General features: G+C 41.6%; 1 protein-coding gene across 5 annotated transcripts in view; it reads right to left on the reverse strand.

The window, feature by feature from the left end:
* jmjd1cb (jumonji domain containing 1Cb) overlaps positions 1-16,002 on the reverse strand; it is a 125,282-nt gene that overhangs the window by 13,204 nt on the left and 96,076 nt on the right. For 3 of the 5 annotated variants that reach the window (XM_032573473.1, XM_032573471.1, XM_032573474.1), the window contains 12 exons: positions 14,559-14,664; positions 14,303-14,427; positions 13,810-13,950; positions 13,217-13,258; positions 11,861-12,131; positions 10,239-10,787; positions 9,816-10,158; positions 6,849-7,809; positions 6,566-6,727; positions 5,399-5,571; positions 4,910-5,072; positions 628-3,010 (listed from right to left, as the gene is read on the reverse strand). In XM_032573473.1, coding sequence (XP_032429364.1) covers positions 628-3,010; positions 4,910-5,072; positions 5,399-5,571; positions 6,566-6,727; positions 6,849-7,809; positions 9,816-10,158; positions 10,239-10,787; positions 11,861-12,131; positions 13,217-13,258; positions 13,810-13,950; positions 14,303-14,427; positions 14,559-14,664 — 5,419 coding nt within the window. The remainder of the gene's footprint in view (positions 1-627; positions 3,011-4,909; positions 5,073-5,398; positions 5,572-6,565; positions 6,728-6,848; positions 7,810-9,815; positions 10,159-10,238; positions 10,788-11,860; positions 12,132-13,216; positions 13,259-13,809; positions 13,951-14,302; positions 14,428-14,558; positions 14,665-16,002) is intronic. The other 2 variants (XM_032573475.1, XM_032573472.1) reach the window with 1 other exon arrangement.

The raw sequence follows: 16,002 nt of genomic DNA on the forward strand, positions 1-16,002 counted from the left end.
TGCATGAATGGAAATGACTAATTTCATTGGAAAGCATCTTTGAAACACACTCTAAGTCTGATGTCATTTCATTAAAAGTTCCAGACGCTTCAAAATAGGGGTGCACCGATTTTAGCAGCCAGTCAATTTTCTTAATTTTGGGAGTTCGGTGTTTGGCTGATACTTACATGTTGGTAGAATTAAATTCTATCACATGTGAAGCCGATTTTACCTACCTCATCAGAAGTCTAAATCAGCCACTACAATTGAGGGAAAATCCCAAAGGGATCAATCAATCCATCCATCAATCTATCTATCCTCTTCTGTTCTCCCATGAGAGAGGTTTGACTGACAGACCAGCTCACCAGGTCATGTCTGTATGTTTCTAGTTAACAGTCACCCCACTGTTGCAAGCGGAGTAACTTCCTTGCTATATTTAGCAACATTTTAGATAAAAAAATATTGGTATTGGCCAAAATCAGAATTGGCAGGTCGATTAGATGGGTAATCTGCGATCAGTAAGAAAACTGCAGTCGGTGCAACTCTACTTTAAAATTCTCAGTGTTTTGCATTCTTTTTACATTTTTTACATTTGAAGAACATTAGTGAGGGGGAAACACTTTCAAACATTAACAGTACAGGACTTACTGCTGCTTGCCAGTTTAAGCTTGGTTTTCTCACGAGCTGATCGAAAGATGCCGTTGGGCTTCACATCTTCATCGTCCTTCTCATGGTCTCCTTTCCTTTTGGCCATGTCATTCTGCTTCTTCTTATAGGTTGGTTTAGACTGGCGCTTTGCTCTGCCCTCCATCTTGCTTTCACTGGTGTCAGAGTCGTCTCCTCCACTTTCTGACCCAGAGTCATAAGAACGTTTGAACGCTCGCCTTGAGAGATGACTGGATTTCTTTTCCTCTCCACCTCCACCTGTTGATCCAGCATTCTTCCCCTCCAGGTTTCGTTCACCTTTGCTTCCAATGTCTTTGTTCATGTCCACCTCACTGGAAGTGGAGGCACTGAGATTGACCGTACAGGGCTTGATCATATCTGACATGGCTGTAGTGTTGCACATGCTGGTTGTGGTGGTGAGCAGCTTCTCTGCTTTCGTGTTAGAGGAGGCCGTCGTAGAAGTCTTGTCCTCCTCAGAGTGTCGCGTTAACCAGGCTTTCTTCAGCTTGTGGTAGTTACTGGGCTGTGCTGAACCCAGCGAGGTCGATCCGGAGGACTGGCCATTAGGTAACGGACTGGATGTGCCTGGTGTTGTGCTACCAGGTGCACAGCTGGTGTTACTAATCTCACCTGAGGAGACTCCGCTAGTACAGGGTGGAGGGGTGGAGCTGTGACTGGGTGTCTTTTCAACTGGATCCACAATTGATGAAGTGTTTCCAGTGGGCAATGATGCAGGACCAGCAGGGAGGTTGGTCTTAGACTGGGCTGCAGCCAAGGCAGCCTTGTGCTTTTTGAGATGTACAAAAGAGGACAAGTTAGGCTGGTTAGAGGCAGTAATGGGACTAGAAGCTGAGGTGTTGCTTTGAACAAGTAGGGCTGTTGCTGCCGAATTAGTCAGAGGCAAAGACAGTCCTGGTGATATGGAATACGAGTCAACACCTTCTCCTGAGAGGCTGGGCAGCCAGCCTCCAACACCAGGTTTAAGGTTTCCAAACTCAGCTGAATATCCTGACTTTGGTGGTTTATTCTGAACATCAACAGCTGGTGAGAACACAACAGGGGACCTGCACATAGAGTTTGTATTGCTGACACCTACAGGTCCCTGATAGCTTTGCATGGAGGTGGCTTTATACGGAACAGAAACGTCGTCCATGTTTGAGTTGACTTGAATAACTCTGCCTCCTCCAGCTTCTTGAGCAGCCTCCCTCAGACGTGGACATTCCCCTGGGAGCCTCGAAGGGTAGGACATAGAAACCTCCCTATGCACCGTAGCACCAGATTTGTTAGCACCAACTGGACTTTCATACCTAACTGACGTAGTTGGACGTACAATGACGGAGGCCATTGCTGCTTGAGGCTTACCCCTCAACACATCTGTGTCTCTACAGAACACACTTCCTCTTTCTTGAATCAGATCTCTACCACGCCATCCATCTGTCATAACATCCCCACTGATAGCGGAGGCCACTGAGGTGATGGCAGCACCGATTCCATGGACTTTAACATCCCTGAGTTCTGGCACCAGCGTGGGAGGCTTCTGCTGCTCTGCTGATGTTTTGGTGCCAGCTGTTGGTAAGCTGACTGGCTGGATGGGTGTGAGGGTCGGGGGTGACAGACGTCCACCATAGCCCGCTTTGTCCCTATCTCTGTCCTTCTCTCGCTCTGCCGTCTCTTTGCGCTCCAAAGACAGCTGTGTGGGTGGATGGTAGACAGGAGCTCGGTACAGAGATGGCATTGCCCTGAGCTGGTGTTGCTGATGCTGATGATGGTTGGAGACCAAGGACATGGGGGACGACGTGGAGGTGGTATTGGAGGCGGCAGGACTGTGGCGATCCTTCCTGTCCATGCTCGTCAAATGTTGATGAGGGATAAGAGTAGCCTGCTGGCTGAGCTGCTCAGTAATTTTCCCTGCTAAACCCTCCCCTCCCTCTGGTTGGTGCTTTATAAGAGGAGGAGGCTTAGAGAGAGAAGCTTTGGAGCTGTAACTAACCAAGGACTGACTTCCCTGGCTTTGCACAGCCGCCCCAACACTGAGCCCCACTACTTTGTCATAGTAAGAACTTTGCTCCTTGGAGGGATACAGCCTTGGAGGCTCATTCACAACACTGTTTGAGATTGTGGTGTAATAGCTGCTTTTTTCTGGCTGGATGACGTGGGGGTGAGTGTGGCTGGTTTTTGGACTTGAAGAGGCAAGAGCTGGTATCCGGACAGGGAATGCTGGCTCTTTGCTCCTGTCCCTGTCCAACCCGGGGTCAGAGGGCCGCAGAATCTTAGCAGTGAAAGGTGCAACCTCAATGCTCTCCTTCAGGATTTGACGATTCTCCTCCTTGTATTTAATGGTCCGGTCTGCAACATGAAGTACTTCCTGAAAATTGAAAATCCACATATTGTCAGAAATTACAAAATTGTATTAAAATAACTTCATCCAACAACATTAAAATGGTCACAACTACAATAAAAGACCCATTCATTAATTCAAACTGCTTTATATTCTACATTTATTAATAGTTCTTTGTGCTTTTTTTGTTTTCATCTTCTGAACTTTTCTTGTTAAGTTTATCACAACTTTTAATGGGCCTTTATGTCTGAAGTGAAAGCTATAATATTTTGAAATGTTTAATAGGTACAGTAGTTTTATTTATAAATTCTGCCACAACTCATGATCTGGTTGTGACCAGAACTGAAAATGAGTTTGAAATTCCTGCTGTACACCTTTCTGTTATTAAAGGAAAACACCTGAGACAGTCTTCAGATCTACAAAAAATTATTCTTTTCTTCCTTTTTTCATAAAAACACAGAATGTTAAAAATCACAAAATTTAAGATTTACAATAACATTATTAAGCTATTGCAATGGGAACAATGCTAAATGCTTTTGTTTTTATTCACATTTGTAAATTCTGTCTGTTTACCATCAAAAACATACACAGCATTCAGCAGTGAATGTCCTCACACTGTTGGCTTGTGCAGATACAAAGAAAGCAGTGGTGACAGATGAACAAAACGTGAATATGTTCTGAAGATGAGCTTTTAACAAATCTTAACTGAAATGTTTAAAGCAATGCTGTGAACATTACCCTCTTGGTAAAACAGGTTCGGCTGATTTGAAGCAGTAAAACTCCTGTGTTGTGATCTTTTTTTTTTCTTTTTTAAATCACAGCTTTTCCTTTTCACTAGAAAAGCAAGTTTTGTTATTTATGTAACAAAACACGCGTAATAGGAGATTATTTTTACAACAGAATATGAACCATATGAAGCTAAAACTGCTATTTGAAGAGTTCTGGTTAGAACATTTTTACCTTTTTAATCCTAAATGCAAAATGTATATTATTTGTATAGTTTTGGCTTAATTACTGCTCTGAGTATGTTGGTCTTGAAGCAAATGGCCTTATTTGAGTCTGAATACTCCAGTTAACTATTATTTGATTACTAAATGAGTTGTTATAAGTTTAAATGTCTAAAGTATGTAAAATGTTCATTATATTTTTTAACCTACATGATTTCCAGACTGAAATCAATTTCTTATGAATCACCTTGTAATTTGTAGATAATGATTACATGATATAGAATTGTGCTCTCTTGTGTGAGATCTGGAGATTTTCCTAAAAAAGAAAATGACTGATTCAAGAAAAGTTTAAGTGGCAGTAGTACCTCTCAACACAAATGTATTTTTACTTCATCAGGTAAATTCATATGCTGGATGAGGAGTTCATTTTTATTCAGAATCATGTTTATTATGAATTTAGGGAAGTCATGAAAGGGTGCCCCCTATCTACCTGGGTCCAACACCCAACATAATACCTGTCCATCTATGGCAGCACTGGCCTTTCTTAAACAATGCTGATCCAGCTGCTGGAGGCGCAGGTGTCACTATCTCCAACCACTGACTGGTCCTGAGATATTGCTTCTCATTGGATTTAAAATGTTACTGAAAGAAAATTAATATTATTGTGAAAAGTTATACTGCATTGTCTAGATGTTGTTTGGGTAAAACCATCCAGAATATTTTTTACTGTCATTTTTAAAACTGTGTGCACACACCTTCATTTTCAAGTAAAATGCCTCAAGTCCAAGTCGAGTCCATCAAGTCAAATCTAAAGCCATTGAATCTGTAACTAGAGTCTGACTAGATTCAAACTCACAACTTGAGTCCATGTCTCTGTTATTTAGAAAGCCTTTAGTGATGATGGCTTTGTAAAGAAATCATCATTGATTATGCACTTGTGCACTTTGACTGCACAAGATGTCACAGTGCAGCTACATACCTGTGTATTTGTCAGGCGGGCTTTGCTGTGCGGATCCAGGTAAAGGCGGTGCAGGTGGACATCTTTTCCTGTTGGAGTACGACTTCTGTCTGTCTGGTCTGGTTTTATTTGAGCAAAGATTAAATTCCTGACGGGATCCACAAAACCCTTTTTCTCCACATCTCTGCACACAGACAATACAAACAAGTTAAAGCAGATGCTTTTGCCTGAAATCTCATCATAAAACAACATTTTGCAACCCTTTTTAAATGTTAATGGTGGTTAGATAAGCAACAGTGGTTTGTGTATCCTTAATGCTCCATTTTGAAAATACATTAACCATTAGAAACATAGAACTAATGATAGGCAAGTTTTTTTTAGAAGTTTTGTTAAGAATAGAAGGTTTTACACAAGCTATTGTTGGGTTTTAACTCAAAACAGACATCACTCTTAATTAATCACCTTTAAGACTATTTTTTGGAAAATAAAGTTATAGATTTATTGTCTTACTCTTTATGAACATCCATGGCAGTCTTTGACATTGATGGGTTGGTATGCGTGCTGATCTTAGCAGAGGGGCGGTGAGCGTCAGCGCTGGCTGGCCTGACTGGAATGTGGTTCAGTAAACCGAGACCATCAGTGGAACTACCAGCAGCCTGATGCAGCCATGGACTGGCAGTGTTCTGCACAGGACAAGCAAAACCCAGACAGGAAAACACTTTACCATCACTGGTAAATGGCTACAGCAGGAACAAAGTAAACACAATAACACTAAAACTTAAAGAAAATGTTTTAAAGCAATAGTATGCAACATTTACAAAAAATGTTTTTTACATATTTGTAAAAGTTATGTCATGACAGTGCAATATAAGAGAAATAAATGTGAAAAAACAAACTCATGCTCCTCTGCCTTCTCCCAGTACTACCTGCAAAAATACACAGCTCAGTCAAAAACAACCAACCAGACTCAGGAGGAGGGTCTTAGCGCTGTCAATCACTCTTATGCTCAGACCCTCCCATTTGCTTTCTGCTGAGCTACAGGTGGGTCACTGCAGCATAGCCTGCCACGAATGCTAAGGTTATTTAGCATAGCCACTGATGACGGCGGTTAAACAAACAAAAAAAACCAACAGTTTTCCTATCTGTTAAATTGTCACTCTGCCATTAGCACATTTAGCACGATGTGCACGAGGTTGACAGCTCTAAGCCCCGCCTCCAGGCTCTGATTGGTTGTTTCTGTCTGGTATTAGTGCAATAGCAGCTGAGGGAGGAGGTAGAGGATGATGACGGCGGTTAAACAAACAAAAAAAACCAACAGTTTTCCTATCTGTTAAATTGTCACTCTGCCATTAGCACATTTAGCACGATGTGCACGAGGTTGACAGCTCTAAGCCCCGCCTCCAGGCTCTGATTGGTTGTTTCTGTCTGGTATTAGTGCAATAGCAGCTGAGGGAGGAGGTAGAGGAGCTTAATTTTTTTCACAGATTATTGGTCTCAAACCATGCTGTCACAATATAGTGATAGTTCTAATAAATATGGAAAAAATATGTTTTTGGAAAAGTTACATACTGCAGCTTTAACAGTTACGTGCTACTTTGTAAGTTTATGTCCTACAATCCCAATGAAATACAAGCTAGATGTGCTTCAAACCCCCTGAACTCTGAGCATTACACCTACCCTCCTTAAAGACGCCTCAGAATTCACAGTGATGGGATTTTCAGAGTGCACCCATTTAGCAGTTGGTGGGAGGCTGAGTCCTGGGGGGTATGGAGGTGGCGTTCCATTAGGGTAAGGCCATATGATGGGGAACAAACTAAGACTTGCTGCTCCACCATGACCCTGAAAACAGAGGGAAGATTTAGTGGACCCTTTCCCCAACGCAACATTTCAGAATAAGAAAGAAAAGGATGAGTTTAAAACAGTGGAGGTATTATTGTGGTTCTTATATCAGGACACACACCTGCAAGAACTGCTGCTGATGTGTGGCTGCTGGGTGAGGAAGGGCAAGGTGGCTGAGACCGCCTGGGGAGTCCAGCCGAGGGTGTCCTGCAAACAGGGAGCCTGGGGGAGGATGCATAGCTGGGAGCATTCCAGGGGGCAGGAGGTGTGGATGAGGGAGGGGTGAGGAGTGAGGAGGGGCGAGGAGATGAGAGGCACCATGGGAATGGGATGCAGATGTTAGGCAAGGGGAGTGTGGAGAGGGGGGGTGCAAGGGGTGCAGATGGGGATGCAGATAGGCTGCCACATGGTTGGAGGAGTTAGATGGAGTGACAGAGTTATCTGAGTCTGAGCGAACTAATGCTGGGTCCCTGTAAACAGTGAAGGTCTCGTTCTTGTCGATGATCAGCGGACTCTTTGTGCTGCTGCTCGCACTGACTCCACCCGCCTCTGACCGCAACCCCACTGGCTTGAAACCAGAGCGTTGAGGTTCCACTAAGTCCACCTTGATGGGCAAGCGAGCGCTTGGGGATGGGGAGGAGTCGGGGTACCTCAGGACTTTATGCTTACTGACCTCAGGAGTAGTGTTTGCTTTGGGTTTGGAGATGTCCAGGAGGCCTGGGTGGGGTTTAGCTTTAAGAGGCTCCACTGGGTTCGGGTTGGGATACGACTGGTTGTGAGAGCTGCTGGGGGGTTGGGATTTCTGAACAGGACTGGATGTGTGGCTGGGGCTCACTTTGGATTTGACCAAGTCCGGGGAGGGGGTGGGGGTCTTGTGGAGGGGGGGTTGCTGCTGTGGAGGTTTACTGGAACCCTCAGATAGAGAAAGAGGAACTACATGGGGGACAGCTGTATATTGTTGCATCTGTTGTGTGTGTTGTTGCTCATGCAGCTGCTGTTGCTGATGATGAAGCTGATGAGGAGAAACAACAGTTTTCTCCTTGTCCACCAGGGGCGTAGTTTCAGCTATGGATGAGACCGGCCTGGAAACGCATAGGACAAAAGGAACTTTAACAAATCTGCTAATTTCTTCAACAAAAGGAAAAGAACATGTGAGTTCCAAACACACTCCCCAAACAGTGATGTTTTAACCACTAGAAAGACAACAGACACATCATTCTGCCTTGCTTTAGGGCATTAATGATGTATCAAATCATTCAAATAACCAAATTATTAAAATTCTTCTAGGCAAATTATTTGCTGCTGAGTTGGTGTTTCAGTGCCCAGCATGTGTGGAGCAAATAGTTCTGTAGCTAATGCTTAGCATAAGTGCAGCTTTACAGATGAATTTCCTACTATCCTGGTCACAACAAATAGGTGGCGGAGTGCACTGTGGTGTGTACATAGCTGGCATGTGTGTGTCTGTGTGTGACAAAGGTGTCAAAGAGCTGTTGCTCACAAGGACACAAAATACATAAGTGGCTGTGTGTGGAAAGTGAGAGTTCATCTATTAAACTGTTTAACAGATGAGCTACGACTAAAGATGAATGCGACTTGAGTATTTTTGATAGTGTCTTTTTCAGCCTGATGCTTTATTATTTTTATTATTAAACTGAATATAATTTCAGATTTATGTGTAATTTTTGTCCAGGTTGACTTAAAAATTAGCTATTTGTATGACAGATTAATTTTCTAAACTACAGAAAAGTAATTGTTAGGAATACACATGTAAGAAAATTTGGACCAATATTGATGTTATGGCAGAGTTTACCAATATTTTTTTTTTCTATTTGATTTCTAGATAAATCGACAGAATAATCAGTATTATTGATTATAATATTACTAAAATAATTGTTTTACAGCAGCCCCAGTATGTGTATCTGATCCTGGATCAACAATTTTTTCTTCTCTGAAAAAGATACTTAGAGAAGACACCATACTTAAGTATGAGTACAAATACATGTGAAAAAAGACTTCTTTTGAACTAAGTTAAAAAAACCCAACAGGTTTTGAAGTTTAGTTAGGTAGGGAAAAAATCTACATGTTCACTTTTAAAGATACAAAATGACTTGATAAGACAAAAAAAAGGTATTAGGCATCAAGAAGTTCTCTTCTTTTGCTTTCCTTAGCTTTGTTGGTATAGTGAAGATAAATTAAATAAAAACCTCCTTTATAAAAAAAATTATAAAATATCATGGGTGCATGCTAGTTTTTCTTCAAACAGGAGAATTTAGTTTGAACTGTACAGAGCTCATTCGTGGACAGCTTGATGCGTTTCGGAGCTTTGGTTCGGTTTCATGTTCTTTGAAGACGACATGATTTCTGTCTGCACCGCACATTTTCCTGTTTCTCCAACTTTTACATCGTATTGATTACATAATGGAGTCATTTGCAATAATGTAAGGAATAGAAAATACAAATGTTTCTCTTGAAATGTAGGGAGTAAAAGTAAAATACTGTTCTTCATTATACATACTGAATTACAGCATTTATAAGTGAAGTACAGTAACAAAGTACATTTACTTCATTACTTGACACTTGTCGACCGTGCGAACTAAGCTTTTGAAGTCAGTTTTAACATCCAAGCAACCAACAAATAAACCAGCTTAATGAAATTAAGTTAGCATAATTTTTTATATTTATTCTTTCCCTTTATGTAGAAGACTTTAAGTAGTACACTAATTTTTCTTTAAAACTCATGCGTGTTCTCTGACACAATAATATTTTTTAATTTGCATTAAATTTTTTAAACACCTTTTTTGTAGGAAGTAAATATTCTGAAAGTCAAATAGATGCAATGAGTCAGCTGGCTCTGCTAGCTGCAGTGGGATTTGGTGAAAACCTACATAATTAAATAATAAGTGGTTTCTGAGCTGGATTGTTTTACTCAGCATACACAAGGGATTGGTTGAGTGCATATATTCTTTCCATTTCATTTATTTCTTTAGTAATTCATATGCTTTTACGTGGCCGGATGGAAATTTTATTTGTCTCTTTAGCATTGCTTTTTCTGCTGGATGAACGTACCAGGAAAACACCAGAGGCTCACCTCATGACCTCAGCTGGGGTAAACTCCACTTTGCCGTTTAAACTTTTGGGCAATGTAACGCTGCCTCCAGTAACTCCCGGTGGCTTCATGAGTGAGTCCACCTCCGCTCTGCGGCACCCCTCCGGTGGGGACGGGGATGTGGGTACAGGAGGTGAGGAGACGGGGGAGGGGTTTAGGGGGAGGTACGGGGAGAGGGCCACCGACTCGTCTTTCTGGGAGGCAAGCAGCGCCGAGACCGCCTCCGAGCTCTCCTGGTGTACGGTGGCCTGAGCGTCGTCTGTAATGTCAATCACGTTGTTGCCATGGAGCTGGGACAGTGATGGAGTCTGGGATGGAGATGATGCTGGAAGACAAACATTAAGCAGGGTGAGAAGCTGGAAGCAGCTGAAAGGCCTACCTTTTACAGTGCAGGCTGCAGCCTACCTTTTACAGTGTTCTTGGTGTTCTCCCCAGCTCCACTTTGGACCATGTCAGGTATGAGAGACGCTTGCTGCAGTGGAGACTGGGTGATCCGAGTCACTGCCTCCAATTCCTCCTCTTCATTTGTCAGAATTTGACCTGAATCTTTTACTGCACTTTTCTTAATGTCCTCAGCTGCTCGGAGCTCCGCCCACGGAGACAAGCACCTGATGAAAGACGAGGTATCGTTCATTTTGGGTCCCTTTAACACTGGCTTCTCCTCGTCCTCCATTTTGGAAATGGCACTTTTTATCACATCACTGCTGCGAGTCTTTAGCTCATTCTCAGAGTTAGGCTCAGAGGAAGAGGAGGAGGAGGACGAAGATGACGAGGATGATGAAGAGGAGGAGCAGCATGATGAGTGGGTGATCCTCTTGTGTGGGTTTTCTGAGTCACTGCTCTCTGACAGATCTGAAGTCATGTCAGCCTTCAGTCTCTTCAGACCTGCTTTCTTCTCATCTTCTTCACCTTTCCTGCGTTTGTTTGCAGTCTGCTTTACCTTGGCCTTAGATTCTGGGCAAATGAAAACAATAACTGTTAGTTTTATCATGTTACATAAACATAGAATCTCAAAACCTCAGTTTAGATAAAAGACAATATATCTGGAGAGGAAAACTTGACCAATAGTAAAGTAAAAAGAGATTTTTCCCAGATGTTTAAAAGGACAATAAGAGGGGAGGGCTGTTTAGTGGGTTGCAAAATAAAAACATTGACAGGTGAATAAAGGAATTGGATAATAAGGAGACAAAGTCAAAGAAAAAATATCGACTGCTGATTTGCTTGACTTAAAATACACGATAGCAGATGATATCAGTGCTGTGTGACCATTTGACCCAGAGCAGAAAACATGATCATGCACATATTCAACCCTGAACAGCTGCACCTCATCACACCATGGCCTCCCTCCATGTAGAGGTATTTAGAAGGTAAAGTTGAAGGCCTTATCTCATCACAATCTCTTTAAATGTTTTATCTAATTTGGATCTAAGATCCAGATTGCCATTTAGTGTGAGGTTTTGAAAACAAACATATGACTGAGAAACGAAAAGAGCCAGAGGCTGCATCCTGGGAGAAGGAGTAGCAGGTGGAATACAACCTGCTAGAATGGCTTTCTGTTAAAAATGATGTTAATGAGGAGAAGTGCAGCAAGGATCTGGTTTTGGAGGGAGATCAGCAGCAGTTAATATGTTAACAATTCTGTTATCTGGACACATGAGGGGGTGAAAGAGTCAGAAAACTGAGAAGGTTGGCTGGACTGAGCAGCTGACTGCCTGGGTCAGCCACACTGCTGTGATGACACCTGCAGTAACTGGTTACTATGTAAGATAAAATGAGCATTTTTCTGTTGTTTACTTATTGGTATTATCAATAGCCTGGTGATGAAAGAAAATACACTTTATGATTTATGAAGAGTTGATAAAATGTACGTATTTTCTGCGGCTACAGAAAAAAACTTGGAATACAATTTTTCACAGAAGGGATATCTGTGTGTAGGGAGTAAGACAGCAAAATGTGGTAAAATTGAAATGTGAATACTTTTCGGATTAACTACAAATGTACATTTCTCAAATGTCAAACTTGCTCACCTCTCCCAGTGGTTTCCTCTCTCCGGTCCTTGTCCTCCTCTGGAACGCTGCTGTCAGAGCCTTTCCTCCTGGAGGAGCGGCCGCCGCGCTGCTCTCTCTGCTCTCGCCCGCTGCCGCCTGGTGAGTGGTACGACTGGCTGACCGTCTGCTGCGTTTGCTGCGACTGACTCTGCTGCTGAGGGGCCAGAGGCCCCTGGGAGGTCTTAGGGCTGGGTCCGGATGACATCATAATGGGACGGGGGCTGTTGGCCTGGGCTCGTGTGTAATGACTCTGTTAGAATAAAAGGAGTTAGACATGCGCTTTAACAAAAATCAACATCAGAGATTTAACACAAACTGCCTCATCATCAGATTAAAGCTTGTAGTTTATATCTGTACTGACCACAGCTGCTTTCTGACTTCTGTCTTTAAGACATAAAAATCCTCTTCAACAACAAAACTGAATTTTCTTTTGACTGTCACTTGAAGATGACCTTTGTACCACTATTGGTTGACGAGAGCAGCAAAATGTCACTGGAACTGATTGAATGAGCAGAGCCCTATCTGTTTAGGTCATGTTTCAGACAAACCTTCAGTGCAAACAGTGTCACTGAAATCATCCAAGAATCTAAATGTTGATAACACACTAGGTGGATATGATGAGGGAGCAATACTAAAGTCATAATGGATATCGATACAAAACTTCAACATTACAGGTGCAAGATGAACTGGAGGTTTTAGTCTATTCTATGGTTGAACCAGTGATACGCCGGTGTTTCAGACCTGAAACATCTATTATGGGATTGCGGAACAAGTGTGGCGTGGCAATGTGAAACAAAGTGAACACACAACAATAACTGGAAGCTGTGGGTGTGTAGAGAACAGAATCACCGTCTGATCCTCCAGCATGTCTGATCTGAGAAATAAGCTGCAGATAATAGCATGAAGGAGAAAATGCTGCAATTTTCTCCTTGTTTTTAAAACAGTGGTCAGAATGAGAACTGCAACAAACCCAGATGTGGGGGAAATGTTTGACATACAGTACAGACCAAAAGTTTGGACACACCTTCTCATTGAATTCAATGAGAAAGTGTGTCCAAACTTTTGGTCTGTACTGTACATATCGCTCAGTTGTAGACCCCAGCTGCAGTCTCTAAAAGAAGGCGGATATGTGACCTCCACAGATCAACTTGTATGATATGAAAGGACAAAGTGATTAAAGTGTGAGTTTATAGTGGAACGATGAATGAAAGGGGTCAAAGCTATGATTAACAATGAAACTTGTCTACTAGCAAACTATTTTAACCTCTGTGTGTTCTAGAAAGTGCAGGTATGGAGGATTAGGGAGCAGATGGAGGAGAGGGGGGTTAAGGATACCTGAGAGTTGCCAGTGGTCCCGACGGGTCTCCCTCCTGCCATCTTTAATGTATCAAACAGGAAAGAAAATAATAAAAACAAAAGGAAAATCAAAATGAAATGATTGTGGGACAAGGACAGATTTTATTAATGACTGTAGGGGCCAGAAGTTACTGATTTCTAACATGTGAGCTATTTTATTCATGTTTGTCTTATGAGGCATCTGACAAGAACAAAATAAAAATAAAACATAAAACAAAATAACATAAAAGACAATGATCAAATTTATGTATTTAGCAGACACCAGTGACATGACAGGATCTTACTGCTAATCTGAGCGACAGAATGTTTGAGTGGTGACTGAGCACCACACATAAAAAAGACAAACCTCACTATGCCTAAGTGCATGTGACTAAGTTTTAAAGGAATCCAGTGAGACAGTCTCATTTCTGTTTGAAATCTATCTCTTTAAGATACAAAAATTACAGTCAGATATGTGAAATAGAAAAATGTATTCCAGTCACAGAGAGCCTCATCTTAGTGGTCATAAACCTACAATAAACAAGATTTACGCAAGAGCTATAAAAAAAACACACAAGTTTCCAGATACTCACATGAGCAGAGTTGTTCTGGCTCGATCGCGACCTTCGTCTAGAGGTGATGCCGATGTTTTCTCCTTTTAGCAACGAGTGAACTACATCATCCAGAAAGGTCATCTGCACCATGGATGGGTCCACATTCTGAGGCTCTAGCACCTGAACACACATCAACCATGTTTTACACTGTTCATTGTTAACCAGGGGACAGGCCTGATTAACATGAAGTTGAAAAACAATTAATTTTTGGTGCCATATAATCTGAAAGTCAAAGTGCTAATATAAACATCACCATACTTAGTCAAGATAATCACCATATTTACAAATAATATTGCAAATATGATCTACCACACTGAAAAGCCTTTAACTATGACAATATAAGACATACACTTTAAAAGCTGAATTCAATCAACCTGATTTCTGAATATAAAAATCCAGTGACAAACTGAAAACGGCTGACTTAATTCAACAGTGGAAGTCAAATTATATCTTGAGTTCTCTTCTCATATACCTGGTCATTCATAACAACCATATTTCTACTGAAGAGGTCATGGTGCGTAATGATTCCAGTGAACCATTGGGTGGCCGAGTCTTGTCTGTACACACGCACACGGTAGCCATTGAGGGAGTAGGGTCCTGAAACAAAAACAACAGGTTTAGGGTACCACTGTTTAAATATGCAACAATACTTCAAGTTCAATCATGGTCAAAGCAATAACAACCATAACAGACCGTGAGGAAACAAGGTTCGACTGACTGATGCTTACCTTGCATAAAAATTTCCTGCACCTTCTGGTTTTTAAGCCACCCTTTCACTTCTTCTTGGAGTTGAGGGTTGTCTCTTAACACTGGGTTCTGATTGTCCACCTCATCCTGAAACATGTTGGACACCAACTAATCAGCAACCAAATGACAATGAAGTTGTCTAAGCTGGTCAACATTGATGAAACTCCCCAACACTACATGAGCAGATCTTCCAGGTGAGATCATCTAAATAGTGACAGTGAGAGGGAACCACCCTTTGTAGAGTAACAAGTTGGAACTAAATATACAGGGAATATTTCAATGTTTTCCAGAGGGAGACATGTTCTAGAATGCATGATCTATGCCAGGGGTCGGCAACCAATGGCTCCGGAGCCACGTGTGGCTCTTTCATCCTTCTGTTGTGGCTCCCAGTGACTTTGGGAAATAGAATACTTTATTAAAATTAAATCATTAAAAAATTATAAATTAAAATCATTTTAAAATAAATTTCTAAATCTGAATATTATGGTAAACTTGTAACATTAAAACAAAAGTTTTGAACATTTTTAGCACCCAAAATATACGTCATGTCCGCTGATGTGCGACAGGCATTCCTGGCGAACCCCACATGTCTGGCAGACCGCATTTTTTTAGCGCACTGATTTATTGACTTTTTGATCCTTGCCTGGAAGATACATCATGAATAAATCCAAGAAAAGGAAACATTCTGAAGATGGCAGAACATTTAATGCTACGTGGACAGATCATTTTGCTTTCACCGCTGATGAAACTGGTTCACCAGTCTGCTTAATATGTGGCGAAAGACTAGCAAACAACAAGAAGTCAAATGTTGAAAGACATTTCAAGAGCAAACACTCTGTCTTTGCTAAAAAATATCCCGAGAGAGAGGAGAGAAAAAAAGGCCATTTCGGAGCTGATGCGAAAGGCTGAAGCGTACGGAGCCCCCTAGGGGACATGGGGAATTTTTTTTCTTTTGTGTTCCCTCGCAAAACTTTTGCGTTCCCTCGCAATACTGTACTGGTCAGTTATGCAGCATAATTGAATACTGTAAGCCTTTCTTACGGTGGGCGCCGTACTTTCTGCTTTAATATAAGGTTATGTGAGGTTTTTCCATGAATGTTAGTATCTTTTTGTGAAATATCTGAAGTTTTATATCTTTCTTTAGGGTAGAAAGGCACCACAAACCTACGATATAAACAGAAACTTTCCGTAAGTAGGAAAGAAATAAAAACACATTATAATTTGGACTATTTCTGAGTTATTATCGCGGGTAATAAATCATCTGACAGTTTTGATTGTGTCTCTGTTGTGTTCGTAGTCTGAATGGTTTAAAGAGCTGCTTTCAGTGCCGCTCCATCTTAGCCTTAACAGACATAAACATGCAGTAAAAAAATCGATTTTCAATCAGTGTTTTGCACCAAACAGTTAATAACAATAAACAAGTTT

The sequence above is a fragment of the Xiphophorus hellerii genome, chromosome 10 (assembly GCF_003331165.1).
Source record: "Xiphophorus hellerii strain 12219 chromosome 10, Xiphophorus_hellerii-4.1, whole genome shotgun sequence".
Lineage (NCBI taxonomy): Eukaryota > Metazoa > Chordata > Actinopteri > Cyprinodontiformes > Poeciliidae > Xiphophorus > Xiphophorus hellerii.